A 17,820-nucleotide genomic window follows, 5' to 3' on the forward strand; every position below is an offset into this window, starting at 1 on the left:
GACTGTATTGGCAAAGTTGAGGAAATTAAGGGGAAAAGGCCAATTTACTTGTCTAAAATGACTAATATGAAGAAAAGCTGGGAGTAACTTCTAGGAGCAATGAATTCAAATCCCACACTTCCCTACCACCTCAACTGTGTTTCTGCTCATTGTTGTCAATGATCAAGAACAAAACACCGGTAGCAGAGTGCTGGCAGGTGTTTACTCGATAATTCAGAATGGGGAGGGAGGATGGGGATCTATCTTGTGCTTATTTTCATGGGATGATACCATGACTAATTTCATGCTACCAACTAAATGTCATTGAACTGGGCTCAGATCGGGATGCACAGACAACCCTTGCAGGCCACCACAACCTGGCTCCCCGTGTCCCCATGCTGAAGTTCGATCATCTCTCAGATGACTGTTCCAGGACATCCTTGGGATATTCTCTTTTTCAAATCCCGTTCTTTGACTTACCTTTCTGAGTCTGTCTTCATTTTCTTGTCCAGTAATGTTTGAGGATAAAAAAGGGTGGGTATTGAAATGACCTCCAAGACGCCAGACTGCACTTGCTTTCTGAATCTAAAGATACAAGTAAAGGAAGGTTGAATACCAATAGAGTTGAATTCCTTAATTTACCAAACTAATGCCAATATTTAAAATATCTTCTTTATGCTTGTCATATAACATATTGATTTGGGCTACCTCACAGGTTGTGATCATATAAGATTTAATGCGACCAATAACATTTAAGTACTGTTTGCTAACCCAAGTATTTATAAACTAATGAAAGACATATTTAAAAACTAAAATATCGCCGGGGGGTGGTGGTGCATGCCTTTAATCCCAGCACTTGGGAGGCAGAGGCAGGTGGATTTCTGAGTTCAAGGCCAGCCTGGTCTACAAAGTGAGTTCTAGGATAGCCAGGGCTACACAGAGAAACCCTGTCTCGAAAAACAAAACAAAAGAAACAAAAAACTAAAATATATGGGCCAGCAAGATGGCTCAGCGGGTAAAGACCCTTGTCCCCAAAGCCCAGTGACCCAAGTTCCATCTCTGGAAGCCACATTGATGTGGAAGAGAGAACCAGTTACCACAGAGCTCTTCACTGACCTGCATACACAAACTGTGGCATGCATGAACACAGGAAAATAAATAATAAAAATTGAAAATATCAGGATACAAAATATCAAGCAAATTTCCCACAGGGTTCTAGATACTGTGAGTTTTCTTAAGGTCACATCCTTTGACAGCCAGGAGAAGAGAAGGAACAGTTACAGTAAGAACTTAGCTACAGGAAAACTGCTGCATTAGATCACTTTCTTAGTGGATATTTACAAAGAGCCCCACACAACAACAGCACAGTTTCTGAAAGCAACTAAATGGCTAGCTAGATGTGGCCTGACTTGCCTCTACAGCCCCCTGGACTATGGCTGGTACTCCTGCCTCTGTCTCCAAGTACTAGGATTATATAGTCTGCTGCTACACCCATCTTCTGGTATAAAACTTAAAAGAAATAAATCTAATATTTCCTCAGAAAGTAAAACTACTTGTACAAGAGAAAAGAATAGGGGGGGTTAAGCTTAACAAGGACTAAAAATAAGTAACAGAGTATCTAATTTTAAAATGAAATTATATAACTTAAAGACATATATAGGAACTAAGTAGAGGCAAATAAAAGTCACATGGAATTTCAGTACCCACTCTCATAGACAAGCTTGGGCTGCAGAGGGTACTATGAAGTTTAAACTGCAGACCACATCTCCCCAATCCAAAGGTACAAAAGGCCAAAAAATTCCCTCTTACTGATGGAGAGAGATTCAGTCTATTGCAATCCCGCGTGGTAACATTTTTCTACGATCTTTTCTTACAGTTTTGGTTGTGAGTCTTGCCTTAACAGCTGAGCCGTCTCTCCAGCCCTCGAATACTTTCCTTCGTCTTCATTTTCAGCCACAAAATATAGCAATTTCTGAAGCCACTGATTTTTATATGTGTGTATATATGTATCTATTCATGTTCCTATGTTGTGTGTAGAGGTCAGGGATTGAGTTTAGGTGTCATCCTTGGTCTCTCTCTACCTTATTATTGAGGTGGGATCTCCCACGTAATCTTAGAGAGCTCACCAACTCAGCTAGTCTGGCCAGTCAGCTTGCTCAGGGATTCCATCTCTGCCTTCCATACACTGGATTACAGATGGGCTCCCAGGCCAATGGCTTTGTTTTTTTTTTTTTTATTGTGGGATTTGAACTCTGGTCATCAGGCTTACAAGACACTTAAGTGTTTTGTTTTGCTTTCACCAGCCGAACCATCTTTGTAGCTCCCAGTTATTTTATCTCTACAACTATATAGCAAATCCCAAGTGTTCTTATACATCAGAAACTTTCTTTTTTTCTAACTTGTGAAATCTTTTTGTCCTTATCCACTTCAACTACTAAATAGGGTAAACCAAAACACAATACATAGTTGCTGGATACACTCCTGTTAGCTAGACTCAGCTCAGGGCTGAAGCTTCTGGCCCTGGTCAAAAGGAAACTGCAAATTTTACCTCCCTACTTAACCTCAGTTGTCTATGCTCCAAATATACTTAAAGTTCCAAAGGTCTTGCATGCTGCCCTTTGGACCTCTGTGCCTTCCCAGTGGATTCTATGGCAGGCATGAGCTTTCTGATCTCGTGCCCCAGCACGTCTACTTTTACCTTTAGATCAGCTCATCTCTGCCTTCTCCCTATCTGCAGATGGAGTCAGATACAGCAAGAAAATATAAATTCTAATAAGCAGCCTGCAAACTTTCAGTGCTCTACTTTATCAGAGATTAGAAAAGGTCACAGGCTCATCTCCATGCCTCAGATTCACTAAAGAGAATATGATAAGTAGATAATAACACATTTGGACGGGAAAAAGCAGAACGTAAGACTCAAGAGTGGCTGCTGTTGGAATTTAGCAGAAAGTACTTACTTGGTTTTAACCATGCGAACAACAGATTTTAAGTAACTTTCATCAGTCTAAAAAGAAGAAGAGAAATTGCTGAAACTCAGGGTGCCTCATGGCTTTATTAGTGTAACACTTTTGCTCCAGGGAATTTATGTGTGAAATGCCACCATGGCTTAATACACATTTATTTTAAAAACTTATTTGTGTACAGAAAATATGACATAGTTTCCATATGTCCAAGTATGAATGTTACTATATCAACCACACTTAAATTATATCCCCAATATACACATATAAATGAAACCCCTCAGAGTGATTATGTGCCCGGCACTTGTTCTGAGCCAAGCATCACTCTGAGCACGGCCATGGGAAGCACATTACTGTCTATCGGCCTCAAATGTCCTGCGCTGTACAGAACAGGATCACCCCGATCTTATAGACGGAGTGGGGCCCAGCCAAGCTCCTGGGCAGGTTATTTGGAGGATAACCACACGGGTATGGTCTGTGCTCTTGACTAACTCATGTGGTCCCACATTGCCACTGTGTTCAGACTTAAGAGACACTAAGGACAAGTTCCCAGAAATCGAATTTTGAAATGTGATACATGTTGTCCACTCCCCTGCCTCCAAGCCTATGGCACTAAGGCACAATTCTTTATCGCTTTACTCACATTTTCAAAAGGGGACAGTGGTTACCATTTTGGGTTGGGGATAGGGCTGGCCCTGGTCTATACCAGGTCCTCTGTGTATATATGTAATGTTTCTAGGCGGTCCTGAGTGTGTGATCACGTGGGCCTATGACTCTTGAGCCTTCTTTGGAGCTTTTTTCCTTCTCTTGGTTTGTCTTGTCCAAATTTGATGTGATACGCTTTGTTCTATCTTATCTATCTATCTATCTATCTATCTATCTATCTATCTATCTATCTATCTATGGATGGATGTAAACCTAGCCACTACGGTAAAGGTCAACAAGTGAACTGTCACTTATACCTGCTGGCAGAGGGAAAATCAATTTTCTCCAATTGAGTGACACTAGGTACATCAACCACTCCAGGACAGTCCACATATTCACAAGGAGTAGTTGACCAATGTATAATAGACTACACAGGTTTTGTGTGTGTGTGTGTGTGTGTGTGTATGTGTGTGGGGGGAGGGATGGTGGTGGTGGTGGAGGCAGGCACTTTAAAAATACATAAAATCAGGATAGTGAGACATGCTTCGCAGAGATATTGTGCAGATTACACATACTGTCTGGAGGAATTCTCTGTATCCCCGCAGGACTAGGAGCCTTCAGTTCGTGGTATTTACTGGTTCTTAATGATTCATAGAGCAACCTTTCGTTGAGCTTGGCAGATTTTATCAGTAATGGTTTTAATAGTCTATTTAAAATGTATTGTTACAATTAAGTTAATTGGTTTTATAATTTAATTTTATAATTTTTATCTTACCAAATGCAAGCATTGTATGCTAAATACAGTTTAGTTTTAACAATCTGATGGCTCTCCCGTAAGATTCATGTTTATATAGTTCTTGGAACAGCAAGTACTAAATATTTTAACCTAGACTCCTTTAAAGGTATATGTGGGTTGTTTCCTTTAAGTGAAGAAATATTCCTAACGGAATAGTTGCTGCTGCTGAGGGGGTTTAGGAGGTTAGAGAAGGATGAGGAAGCATTCTTTCCATACATACATCAGCGACAGAGACGATCACCACAGAGTCCTCCTCTTCTTCGGGAGTCATTCTGGAGAGAACAGAGGTCAGCGTTTGCTTCAGGTAGGTGTGGTTCCCTCTGTTAATGGTGGAGATTCCCAGTGCAAAGGAAACTGCAGACAGGGGCACAGATGTGGAACAAGCCATCGGTAAACAAGTGTTTACCATGGGCTCACACTTAACCCTGTGAGTGAGTTGGTCTCTTCCCTGTCAAGAAGAGCACTCTGAGCCATACTACAGACGATACTGCACAGGGTTATTGCTGTCTGGTTTCCGTTTCCTGTCATTTTCAGTGGGTCGTGAATAAGTGCACTAACTCCAAAGAGTTCTTATGTTTTGTCGTAGAGAAAATAAAATGAAACATTTTCCATGTGTTAATACAGCTTCTACCTATCTAACTCAGTACACATTGCCCCACAAGGGCTGGCTCTCCTGTCAATTTTTTCTGAAGAGGTACTGGAGCCCAAGCAGAAAAGATATCTTGAAATATTGTCTTTGTGGAAAACATGAATGAAGTCACTTCAAGGCTCCAAGTGATCTAGAGAGGAACTGGGCAGTCTTGGTTGCTCCGGTGTCTGAGTGCCACACCAGCTTTCTAAGCTCTGGTTTCTCTACTGTTGATATCTGTTTATACTTAGTTTAGGCTATCTCTATCCTGTAGCCTAGTATCATAGTTTCTATGTATTTTTTCCTGTGGTCTTTCAACTTCTCCTGTAAACTATAGTTTTCATACACACACACACACACACACACACACACACACGCACACACGCACACACACACGCACACACACGCACGCACGCATGCACGCGCGAATACACCGCATTCAGAATGTTCTGAAGGGGATACTGATAGAGATATTTACAATGTGAGCTCTAAAGATCCCTTTGTTCTCTCTCAGACTCAGTTTCATGTGTGGGATAAGTCAGGGTAGATAGTAATTACCTCGCTGCCCTGGGTTCTGGGGACTAAGCAGAACAATGAAAACAAGAGTTTAGGTTGGGGAACACAGTAGGAATTTAGTAGATGTCAAATGGAGTCCCATGGCCCCACCATCTCACACTGTGGGCCTGGGCTATGTGTCAGAGGCATGTGATCCATGCTTATTCCCAAGGAGCTGTCTCATCCAGGGACTGGCAAACCTCTTCTGTCAGACAGTACAGACTTTTAGCTGTTGTGCTGTGCTGTTTCTGTCACAGCTAAACCCCTCTCTGCCACTGTAGTGCAAGGACAGGTACACATGAACATGGACCTGTTCCAGCAAAGCCCTATGTAGGATCAGGCAGCCCAGGAGTCTGACCATGGGCTGCCCACTCACTGGACAAACAAGCTTTGGGGAAAGTCATTCATTCTGAGGACTGGCTCAGTGCCTCTGCTTCTAACTGCAGTGCCCTGACTTGGGCTATTATGAGAAGCCTAAACTCACACTTCAAGGCTTAGCTCAAAAACCCGCTCTTCTACATGGAGTAGTGATACATGGCTATAACCCCAGCGCTCAGGGGAAGAAGCAAAAACATTATGAGTTCAAGGTCAGCCTGGGTTACATAGTGAGACCCTGTCTAAAAAAGGAGAAGACCAAAATTATCAATAATTCAATAAATCAATAAATAACCCTAGCCCTCCTCTCTACCAAAAAATTGCTGATATTGGTCATGAGAATGTGGGAAAACCAGAAAGATTACCAGGTAGCATCAGGTTTATCCAAGCAACAGAAAACGATTTTCCACACACTTAGCAGATGCTCCGTGTGTACTGGACATATGCCAACTAATTTTCCAAGCATCTGTAATGAAATTGAACTTGAATTCGAGTCACTAAATGGATTATTTTCTCCAAAATTTACACCTGATGCCTGGAAGTCTGCATAGCAGCACCTTACAACTTCAAACTTAAAAACTAGACCATGAAATCTTTCTTGGAGGAAGTGAAAGGTAGGAGCCAGTGAGAAGTGGGGTGGATGGGGTGGGTAGTGAGAGGACATATGACCAGAGAGAGATGATAAACACATGCATGCACACACAATGACACACACGTTGACACACATACATACACATGCACACACACACGGGCATGCACAATGACACACATATATGATGACACATATACATACACACACACTCACAACAATGCACACAAGATGACATGCATACAATGACATATACACAATGACATAAACAATGACACACATACATGATAACACACACAATGACACAGACACATACATCTTACAGTGAAACCCATCATTATGTATGCTAACTGAAGATTTAAGCCATAGATTCCCCTGAAGGTCAAAACACTTGAAGTCAGTTTTGCAGTTCTGACTGTGCTTACCGCCTGCTCTCCCTTTGCTGGTGGCTATGTCTGGGTAAAGTTTCCCTGCTGTCCTTAGATGAGGAAGGAAGTACTTTAAGACTTCAAATTGGTTAGGAAGTGTTTCATGCTGACTCAATATGCTCCCCTTCTTCTCAACTGGAAAAGACAAAAGGAGGACCCAAGGGTTCACAGCAATGCTTTTTCTCTGGCAGAGATGCAATCTTTGATTTAAAACAATGTCATTTGTAAGCTGACAGAGGACCCTGTGGTAGAGGTGCTCGCCCTAGCATGCACATGTGTGCAAGGAGCTGCAAGGGCCTCAAGAGGGCACAAGGTCCCCTGCCAAAGTCACAGCTCCTGAGGTGGATGTTGGAAACAGAACTCTGGCTCTCTGGGAGGATAAGAGGCTCTCTGAACTACTGAGCCATCTCTCCAGGCCCTAATACAACTTTTTTTTTAAAGTATGGGATAGTAAATCTATCAAGGAAATGTATGCAAATTATTGTCAGAATTCTTTGTGGTATAGCTCAACAGTTTTGCAAAATGTAAACAAAGTGGGGACCCATACTAAAGGTGCCAGTGCCGAGGGGACAGTGATGGAGAAGACGGATGGCCCTCAGATGCATGGAACATGATTGACAGGAGGTCTGCAAGGGTAAGGGTGTGAGATGATGCCAGGGCTTCTGGCTGCTTCTGTTGAATTGATCATGCGTGGGGGTAGAATTGGAGAAAGGATGGGAAAATTAGTATCATGATAAAGATGGGGAAAGCATATCTTCCGTGTGGCTTGCCTGAGTTCTACATGTCTCAAAATGAATTAGTCAGTGTTAGTTGGGTTGTTTACTGGGGGAAAGTGACCTAGAGTCAGATGCACTAAGTCTAACCCTCCAAGCTTATGTAACATGGGTGAGCATTCACAGAGACAAGTGCAGCACGCACGGAAGTTTCCTGATGATCTTGTTGTGTGGGCAGCTTTACGCTTCATTTGATACAAGACTTGCATTAGATCTTGGTGATGATTTTCACTTTTGTTTTTTAAACGGAGCATAATTTCCTTAAACTCCAAAACGTGGTTTCTGCAGTTAATTAGTTGATTATCTGCAAAGGAAACAGAAATATATAGTTTATGCATGTAGCAGGTAAAATGAAGGTTTTGGACAGCAAACATGCTGTATATAGCACTACATGTGGGGTTTACGTATATGACACTGTGTATGATGTTGTATATATTCACCATTATATACGGGGTTGTACTCATATGGCACTTTTTTCAATAATAGACTATAACCCAAAACTGAAGTAGAGCCTGTCCTCCTCTAAGTTGCTTTTGCCTGGAGTGCTTTATCACAGCAACAGCAATCAAACTAGGTCAGAACCTGGAAGCTCAAGTATCCGTATAATGGTTTCTTTCCTCTGATCATTCTATCATCAGGTACAGATTCGTGTCATCAGGGTGGAGATTCAACATGAGCAGGCATGAGCTTTTTCTAGACCCTGCACTTAAAGACATGGGTCAGACCAAGAATCTCCTCTTTGTACCTGTCCCTCTAGGGCATTGTAAATGTGGGTGACACACTCTGGATCATCAGCTGAAGGCATTCAGAGTCACCAGTAAAGCTAGAGAAGAGGGTCTCATGGAAATCCATTATCTTTTTTTTAACACTGTTTATTAGCCTTTTTATTGTTTTTTGTTTTTTTTTTTTTAAATTGAAGGTCCTGCTTCCATGAGTGGCCAAGATCAAGGGAAAGGGGAGATCTGCCAGCCGGTGCAGGGACGGTCATTTCCACATTTCATTTACACACAAAACTAAACAGACAAGCACAGAGTCACTACTGTGGTTAGAAGTTGGTAGCATGGGATGAGGAGGAGTGAGGAGTAGAGGTGGAGTTAACAAAACACCCATGGAAGGAGTTACAGAGACAAAGTTTGGAGCTGAGACGAAAGGATGAACCATCTAGAGACTGCCACACCCACTGGGGGATCCATCCCATAATCAGCCTCCAAACGCTGACACCATTGCATACACTAGCAAGAGTTTGCTGATATAGCTGTCTCTTGTGAGGCTATGCCGGGGCCTAGCAAACACAGAGGTGGACGCTCACAGTCAGATATTGGATGGATCACAGGGTCCCCAATGGAGGAGCTAGAGAAAGTACCCAAGGAACTAAAGGGGTCTCGAACCCTATAGGTGGAACAACAATATGAACTAACCAGTACCCCCCAGAGCTCATGTCTCTAGCTGCATATGTAGCAGAAGATGGCCTAGTAGACCATCATTGGAAAGAGAGGCCCATTGGTCTTGCAAACTTTATATGCCTCAGTACAGAGGAACACCAGGGCCAAGAAGTGGGAGTGGGTGGGTAGGGGAGTGGGGGGGGTATGGGGGACTTTTGGGATAGCATTGGAAATGTAAATGAAGAAAATACCTAATTAAAAAAAAAAAAGAATACAGGCTCCCTCCAGACTGGGTGCCTGGAACCGGACTTGGTCTGCTTCAACTCAAGAGGAATCAGAAGATCAAAAGCAGTTTGGGAAGGCCAGGACTGTCGGGGATGGAGTGAGAAGGCCTGTCCAGGGGTCCAGAGGGATGTTTGACAACTGGGGTGAAAGGATTGCCCTCCCCCTGCTGGGATCCCCCCCAACCCCTCCAGTCTGACTGGAAAGGGGCAGCCTTCACTACCCAAGAGCAGGTCTGGAGCTGCTAGATGCTTCAAGCAGGGGGGCTGAAGGTGGCTCACACAGGCTTGCCCTTCAGGGAAATGACTGTGCTGCCACCAACTTCTCTGCCAGGGTGCAGGGGTTCTTGAACTCCTAGGAGCAGTTAGCTTGTAATTCATGCTTGATTCCTGTCAGCTTCTTCTTGATGGCATCCTTGGAGCTGGCATAGATCATTTTGCTCTCAGGGGCCCAGAAGATGAACAGCAGGTCCTCCTTCTTGCTTCCTTGGTCTCATAGGTTGCATCATAGAGCACATAGCGGTAGTCTTTGTCTGGTAACATCTAGACAAAAGTGGTGCTGGGATCATCCACAGTCTGTCCCACATTTCCTTCCAGAATCTCCCTCCCCTCCTCCAGGAAGATGTTCTCATCTTCACCCAGGCAAAGGAGCAGTGTGTCTTCTTGTGTTTCTTCACTTCTTCTGGTGTTGAAGACTTTTGAACTTTCATGTCATTGAACACTTTGATGACACCATCAGAGACAGCCATGTTTCCAGAGGCGAACGAGAAACAGAGAGCTGCAGAAGAACTGAGCGGCCAGGATCCAACTTGGGAACTCGGTATCACATGTAAGCCTCCATTCTATACAGTTCTCAACACTAACACATCAGTATTTGACTTCTAAGTAGTTAAAGGACCCAGGATATGTCCGGGGTGAATGAGGGACCAGCCATCTTCTAACTGTAGCCTCCTTTCAAAATCTCTAGGTGACCTACTAGGGAACGATACACAGATGAAAATTTCTTACAGGCACACAAAAGGGCAAATATTAACTGTAATTCTACTTATAAAAACTATTCATCTTCACCGGGCAAGGCATGGTGTGCACCCCTTTGAACTAGCACTCTGGAGGTAGAGGCAGGGGGATCTTTGTGAGGTGAGTCCAAGTCAGCCTGGCCTTCACGACGAGGTCTGGGTCAGTCAGGGCTACTTGCTGAGGCCCTGTCTTCAACAACCATCACTGAGTGCTTAATCCTTCCAGTAGATGATCTAGTTGTGTGATTACAGTGAGTGATTGCCTACTTCTGTTTCCTCATCTTAGCACTAAGTACCAGGGAGATAATCCAGTGAGTGGCTTGTTCTGTGGATTTCAGTGATAAAGAAAACAATCCCTCCTTTTCTATGGCTCAGCAAGCAGGTAGAGTCCTTTAGACTGTAAGAACAAGACATCTGGGGTTCGAGTTTACTGAATTCCTTATGTCTGAAACAGTGACTTCCCTTATACAGATGGATGAACGAGTCAAATGGATTAATTAGTGTTAAAAACTGATCTTAGCACTTCTCGGGGGGGGGGGGATTTGACAGAATTTTTTTCATTTATTTATTTACTTATTTATTCATTCATCCATTAATTCATTCATTTTACATCCTGATCACAGAGTCCCTCCTCCTTCCATGAGGGTCAGTTGTGATTTATTAAAAAGAACTAGACTACCCAGATAAATCACCAGTGTTTGTTTCATGGCTGTAGTCTGAAGTGTGGCCACTGTGTACACCATATGTGACTAGGGTTTCCTGGGTAACTGTCCGTGCAAGAATGAATCTTGTGTTGGAGTTGCTACATCTCAGGTGATGCAACCCACCCAGTCGAGTCCCCGATGGGCCAACCTGGCACACATGAAGGAGAGTTTTCTCATGAGAGAGCTCTATTTACAGAGACATAACTGAGACACAGCCCTTCGTGCATGGCCTCCGTGAAGGGTCATGGTATCCCTACTATGTTTAAAGTGCTCCTGTTGCCATGCATTTACTCAGGCAGTGATGGACAATGTGAGGGTAGAAGCTTTCATCTCCTGAGCATCACTGCGCCTCTGAGAAAACAAAACCCAGCCTACACATAGAATGGACCAAACTGCCTTTTACTTTTCTTGTTTTTGGTTTTGGGTTTTTTTTTGGGGGGGGGGATGGGGCAGGATTGACATAGGCCCTGTCTATGTAGCCCTGGTTGTCCCAGAACTCTGTAGACCAGGCTAGCCTTGAGAACCTCTGACTAACAGAAGTCTGCTGCCTTTTCCTTCTGAGTACCCCAGGCATCCAGCACTATGCCTGGCTAGTGACGGCTATTACAAACAAACAAACAAACAAACAAACAAACAAACAAACCATTACAAGGTCCAATACAATGAAGCCATAGCCTGATGCTACGTGATGCCATTCATCTATGGAATGATGAATGGGACTGGATAAACCATCGGTACCGATGCAATGGCACAGCATGCCCGGTGGCCCTGGGGGAACCAGAGTGGCACTGCTAAGATGAGCAAGATGCTTGTGCTTCAGAACTGAAGAGACCGAAGAGTTCTCCAAGAGAAGCTTGTGTAAATTAAAAAATTCCAAGTCCTCATTAAATGTCCAATTTCCTAAGTAAAAATCAACGTGGCGGGGATGGAGAGAGGACGCACTGTAGAAGAGCCTTTGCTGCTCTTCCAGAGACTAGATTTTGATTCTCAGCACCCACGTCAAACAGCTTATGAGCGCCTGTAACTCCAGCTCCATGGATCTGACATCTTTTCCTGGCCTTCCTGGAAACCTGTGCATGTGACCCACCTGTACTCAGACCCTGGAATAAATAATAAATCCTCAAGAAGTCAAAGGCTGTGCAATGGAAGCAGTTGCTTGGTCTCCGGAGTGGTCACGTTTGTTAAACATTTCTGTTAGGGTTTCCTGTGCTAATGTTAACACAGCTTCCCCGGGTTTCCCTTGCCTTGGCTTTGCGGGTGTGTATTCTACAGTTCTAGCATTTTTTGCCCTCTAAAGGTGCTTCTTGTGAACATCATAAAAATGTTTTGCACCCAATCAAAACGTACGTCAGCATTCAGAGCATTTACTATATAATTGCTGATCCAGTTTCATGTGTCTGCCATACTCCCAAGAGCCCAGACCTTGCTGGGATTTAATATACTCCTGCATTTGTATAGGTGTGTAGGGGATTTCCCTCCTCCAAAGAGAGTGCAGAGAAGATAAAAATATGATACTTTTCTCCCCCAGTTCAGGCTGAGGTGTGTTTCTCTGAAAATTGAAAACCACTGAGCCTAAAAGTCATCCTGTTGCCAGTTGAAGAGGATCAGGGATGCAAAGAACCAGCTAAATCAAGATGGGATATCTGTGACACTGCTTGCCAGGCAGGCAGCTTGAAGTGGTATAGAGCTTCAGGTCGCTGTGGCCCAAATCAGTATTGCAGGGTCACAGAAAGTGTCTACCTCCTTGATGAAGCAGCCCTAGTCACAAGGGCTGTGACAGAGCAGCTCTAATGGGAGACTAATAGGCCACATCAAGGAAAGAATGGCCAGCTGGGGGATCCCAGCAAGACCCCTAAGTAGCCACAAACACCCCCACCTGCTGCAGAAGTATCACCCAGAGAAATCCAAACCACCAGGAGACCCCCACCCCACGATTATCCGTCGGAAAGTACCCCAAAGGTGCAGAAAGTATTTGCCAAAGGCGGCACAGTGGTGCCTCTCCATCGGAGGTATTCTGTCATGTGATCTCCATCTCCAAGCACCAAGTGGCTTCAGCTTCTCCTCTTCTTGGACTATGGGCTACCCTGTGTCACCTCCACAAGTTCCCAGCGGTACTGTCCTTTTCTGTCGCCACCAATATTGGAGTTCATGCTGCGGTCCTAAGCCTTATCTATATTTGGTTCCCCCCCACACACACACACACAAGCATTGTGGAAACTCCATGGAAAGGCAGATTTTCTGTCGCTGTCCTCGTTGATCAGTTACTTACAGCAGGACAGCTTTTGATTCATTCACTCCTTTACCTGATCGGTTTTTATTAATTGGCATGTTTTTTTCTATGCCAAACAATGTTGTTGTTGTTTTTTTCCTTCCTGGACACTAGGTTCATAGCAGGGAACAAAACAGACAAGAGCAGAGATGCCTCCTCCTCCTCCGAGTTTAAATATTCTTATATAACTCAATTATTAATCCCACAAACTTACAGAAAAACAAAAAGGCTATCTGCCCATAAAATTAGTCGTTCCTTTTTTTTTTTTGGACAGGATCTTACTATGTAGCTCTCTGGCTGGCCTGGAACTCGTAAAGACCTGCCTGCTTTTGCCTCCTGAGTGCCGAAATCAAACATCAGCTAATTTGTAAAGAGAGGAAAGACAATCTGGCTGTCTCTCTGTAAGTGCTCCTAAATTCTCTGAAAAATTTTAAAGTCATTGATAAAGGAGGAAGAAAGTCCTGGATATTGAAGAGATCTGGAGGAAGGATGAGCAGGAGAGGCGAGGGGCAGTTTGGGAGGGACCTGCTAGCGCGAGGCCAGCAGGCCGATCCATCAGCACGTGTCCCGTGTCCCACGGTGTCTGCGAGGGCTGATAACAGCCCAACCGCCCCTGGTGATGGGGCTTCCGGAGAGGCAGGATGAAGAGCGCCCCCCATCTCCCTCATATCCTACTATCAACCCCCCCAACCCAACCCCCCCCCCCCCCCCCCCCGCTTACTGGTTTGGTTCATCCTGGAGATGCAGAAACACGAGAAACCAAAGAGCAGGACGGCAACGAAGGCGAAGAGCAAGTTAACGTTCTTGGCCTTCATCGTGGTGGCGTCACTGCCAACACCAGGCTGCACAGGCACCGCGCCTGCGTCCTTGACCCCGCGTGCTTGCTCCCCCTCCCACAGGGCCGCGCCTGCGTCCTTGACCCCGCGTGCTTGCTCCCCCTCCCACAGGGCCGTTGCTAAGGTCCCCAGGTCCCCAACACTTTCTCCCAGTCACATCCTAGTCCCCTCTTGACCACACTTACAATCCTTTGGCAAGGCTGTGAAAAACTGGGTCGGCCCTGCGCTGCCTGGCCCTGACCAGACATTATCATCTTAGGGTAATTTCCTGCGAGAATTCATCAGATTTTGATTCAAAGGTGTGAAACACATGACACAGCCTTTCATTCATGTTTCCCATTTGGTCTTTACACTCTGATCTCTCTTGGAGACTTGCAGGCAGTGTTTGGGTGATGCACAATCTCTTTTCTGCAAGAGCACCCAGTTTCTGGCCCCTTTGAAAGCTTTAAAAGATTTGGACACCCACCTGCTTGAGAATGTTGCACTGAATAGTAATGGCCTGGAGTTGTGAGAGCCTAGAAGAGGGTGGCAAAGACAGCTGATAGCTACTTCACTTTTCTGCTCCTCCAACCCCTCCCCCACCCCATTTCCCAGGCGTTTGCTGAGCTCTCTTGGAGGCCACAAGGCAAGCAAACCCTGCTAGGACAGACACATAAACCCACTTGCTAGGCTCTGAAGCGATGGAGAAAGTCCTTACTATAGAGAAGGAAGGTATCAAGGAAAATATCGTCAGAAGGACATCAGCTTCTCTGTGTTGATTTGAGCACCAACTAATTGGTTTTCAGCGTTTCTCTTGCATGTCTCACCTCAGTAAGTCTAAGCCTCTCCTTCAAGCTCTTTATTGCCAAAGCCCCTCAGTTTTATTAAGGGCATCAGGTCCTTCTGACTGCTATTACATCATCTATAAAATGTTTACAGTCCTTCTTAGGGACATGTTTCTAGATCCCCACTTCTGCCCTGACACCCACGTTGTTATGGTGACATTCAAACTGCCGCCACCCTAGGCTGTCCAAAATTCATCTAATAAGATGGTTTTCCTAGTACACTACCATCTGCCTGTCACTACGGCTTAGCAGTTCCTGTCTTCCTGGTGATAAAGTCCCAGGAAGGGTCTTCACTTAGAAAACGAGCATTGTTGTAAATTACAACACAGAGCAATACCAAACTGCTAGTGTCTGACATGAACTCAAGCCTCCGAGTCATGGCTTACTGCAGGTTACTCAACATTCAGGAGAAAGTGTTGCAGGAGCTAAGGTCAAGTGGAGTACAGCTATGTTCCAACCACACACACGGAGTCCAGGAAGGAGTAGGTTACAGTCAATCTCATGATAGGAAGTCATGTGTGTTACCGGTTCCCTAACACACACACACACACACACACACACACACACACACACACACACAGAATTTTCAATGGTCTGGTGGCTTGGTCAGCAATTTGCTGGGTCCCCCAATGAATTATCAATTTGAAAAAGTTTGTAGGGTGGGAAAGAGAGGATTTGGTCAGAACACCATTGCCTGCTTTACCCTGACCCCTAGCATCCCCAAATACTTGGGAAAATGTTTTCCACTTACCAGCCCTAAAGTGTGGGCAAAGCATGCATTCACATAACCAAACCAGCATCTCCCTCAATATGATACTCTGTTTTCAGTGTCGTGTTCTGTCATCAGTTTGACAGCTCATCTCCTGGGTACACATCTTGCTGGGATTCTCTTGTTTTGGGAGAAGGTAAATAAATGGCTTTGCACAGGCCCTGAGAATACACCGCAGTGAGGTATATAATAGAGAACCAGGCTGTTACACAAAACATTATTCAAAGATCTCCACGGTGCTCTAAGCTCTGGCTTTATTTAGCCCAAGATAAACTAAGGGTCAAACTCCCTAGAGTCCTCTGGGGACTACATAGTAATTCTATACGTTCATGGAAACTTAGGTTTAAACCTGTGTGCACAGGAGATCTTCACAGGAGTCGAATTCAGCTGGCTCTTACTATACTAATCTAGCAGCTTGGGTAAGGGTCAAATATATCTACTAAAAGTAGCTACCTGGGCAGCTGCGTTAAGAGGTTGCCAGGTAATCCATTTGGAATGTTGTTTACCTTTCAAAAGAATCTTGTTTTCACCGTGGTCATCTGTGTGAGCTCCCTCTGTATCCCCGTCCCTCGGGAACCCCACCTGGTCTCCCATGAGCACACCCCTAGCATTGTGATACTCAGAACACTCGTTCATCAAGACTTACATTTTCTTGCCCACACGGAATATTCGTTACTGCCCATGACTCTGTAAATGTTTAAATGTTGCCCAGGACAAAGAAGTAAGAAGTCCTTCCACTCTCGATGGGTTCAGCCCATTATATGCTACTGGATCTCTAATTGCCCACCAGGCAAGAGTGGCGGGTTTTTTAATGCTTGGATTACTATGACACAGGGACTCTTATGGATGAACCAAGAGGCTTGTTCTGTCTTGGTGGAAAATGCGTTGTTTAGGTCCAGGTTTCATGACCACTGAGCAGCAGAAGCCGGCTGGGAATTCATCGTCAAAAAGAGATGGTTTACCTGTTCAGGTTATCTGTCACAGTTCTGCAGAGGTACCTCTCATGAAATGAATTATGGAGATTTTGTGGTACATCTTTCTATTTATAGCATCTTTTTGATGTTTCTAATGACATAACAGGCTATTCCTATCTTAATAACATTTTCTACTCTTAAGATAGAGGGGCATGCTCTCCTGAGAGCTCAGTAGCACTAGCACGCAAGCTAATGTTTTCTGTCAGGAACTTTCAAAGCACACACTCACTAGTGACTGCCACAAGGGGGCAGTATTATGTTTCAACCAAAACATTTGAATGAGCCCAGAAAAAATTCTAAAATCTTTTGAATGTGCTGGAATCCTAGGGTCCTATAGCACATTTGACTCACTGACCATACACATTGGCATAGCTTGTCAAACAGACTCTTTAAAAAATTTTTTTAATTGATTGTGAGTTTCACATCATATACCCAGTCCCACTCATTTCCTGGTCCCCTTATATCTACCCTCCATCTGCACAATCTCCCCTCAAAATAAAAAAGAAACTAAACAGAGCATAGGGAACATCTCATCATGGAAGCTGTAGTGTGTCACAGTGTGTCCTTCTGTCCACACATCTTCACTCGCAAATGTTCCTCCAATGAGTCTGGCTTGAGACCTCTGGCTTCTGTGACACCATCAATACTGGATCCTCATCAGGACTCCTCCCAGTCATCCTGTCGTTGCCCTGTGTCATGGAGATCCTGCCCCTTTGGATCAGTGGGACTGGCCCTTTCACAAGCTCCAAGAGTTCAAAGATGATGTGCATCGAGGGATGGGCCAACTTAAAGCCATGGGCCTGGGTAGTGGCTGAGCTAGTCAGCACACTGGCTCTCCCTCATCTGCACCACCAAGGTGAACTCTCCATTACTGTTCAGCTAGGCCACCCAATATGGCAGGAATGGGGTCAGCTCTCCTCTCCTGCTCTTGGGCCTGCTCACCTGTACCCATGCCACTAAATTCAGCTCCACTGTGGTGCCCAGTTGAGGCACAGGGCCCACTCTCCCAAGTGTTGCAACCTGTGAGGGGCTGAGCC

General features: G+C 44.6%; 1 protein-coding gene and 1 pseudogene across 7 annotated transcripts in view; both read right to left on the bottom strand.

The window, feature by feature from the left end:
* Mgat4d (MGAT4 family member D) overlaps positions 1-14,243 on the bottom strand; it is a 33,383-nt gene extending 19,140 nt beyond the window's left edge. For all 7 annotated transcript variants that reach the window (XM_021170097.1, XM_021170095.1, XM_021170096.2 and 4 more), the window contains exons 1-6: positions 14,102-14,243; positions 7,874-8,032; positions 6,953-7,090; positions 4,601-4,734; positions 2,937-2,983; positions 460-564 (exon numbers count right to left, since the gene is read on the bottom strand). In XM_021170097.1, coding sequence (XP_021025756.1) covers positions 460-564; positions 2,937-2,983; positions 4,601-4,734; positions 6,953-7,090; positions 7,874-8,032; positions 14,102-14,195 — 677 coding nt within the window. In that variant the 5' untranslated portion in view covers positions 14,196-14,243. The remainder of the gene's footprint in view (positions 1-459; positions 565-2,936; positions 2,984-4,600; positions 4,735-6,952; positions 7,091-7,873; positions 8,033-14,101) is intronic.
* LOC110300043 (cofilin-1 pseudogene) lies at positions 9,670-10,116 on the bottom strand (annotated as a pseudogene).
* Positions 14,244-17,820: the final 3,577 nt, after the last annotated feature.

The sequence above is a fragment of the Mus caroli genome, unplaced genomic scaffold (genome assembly GCF_978045245.1).
Source record: "Mus caroli unplaced genomic scaffold, Mus_caroli_1 scaffold_10, whole genome shotgun sequence".
NCBI lineage: Eukaryota > Metazoa > Chordata > Mammalia > Rodentia > Muridae > Mus > Mus caroli.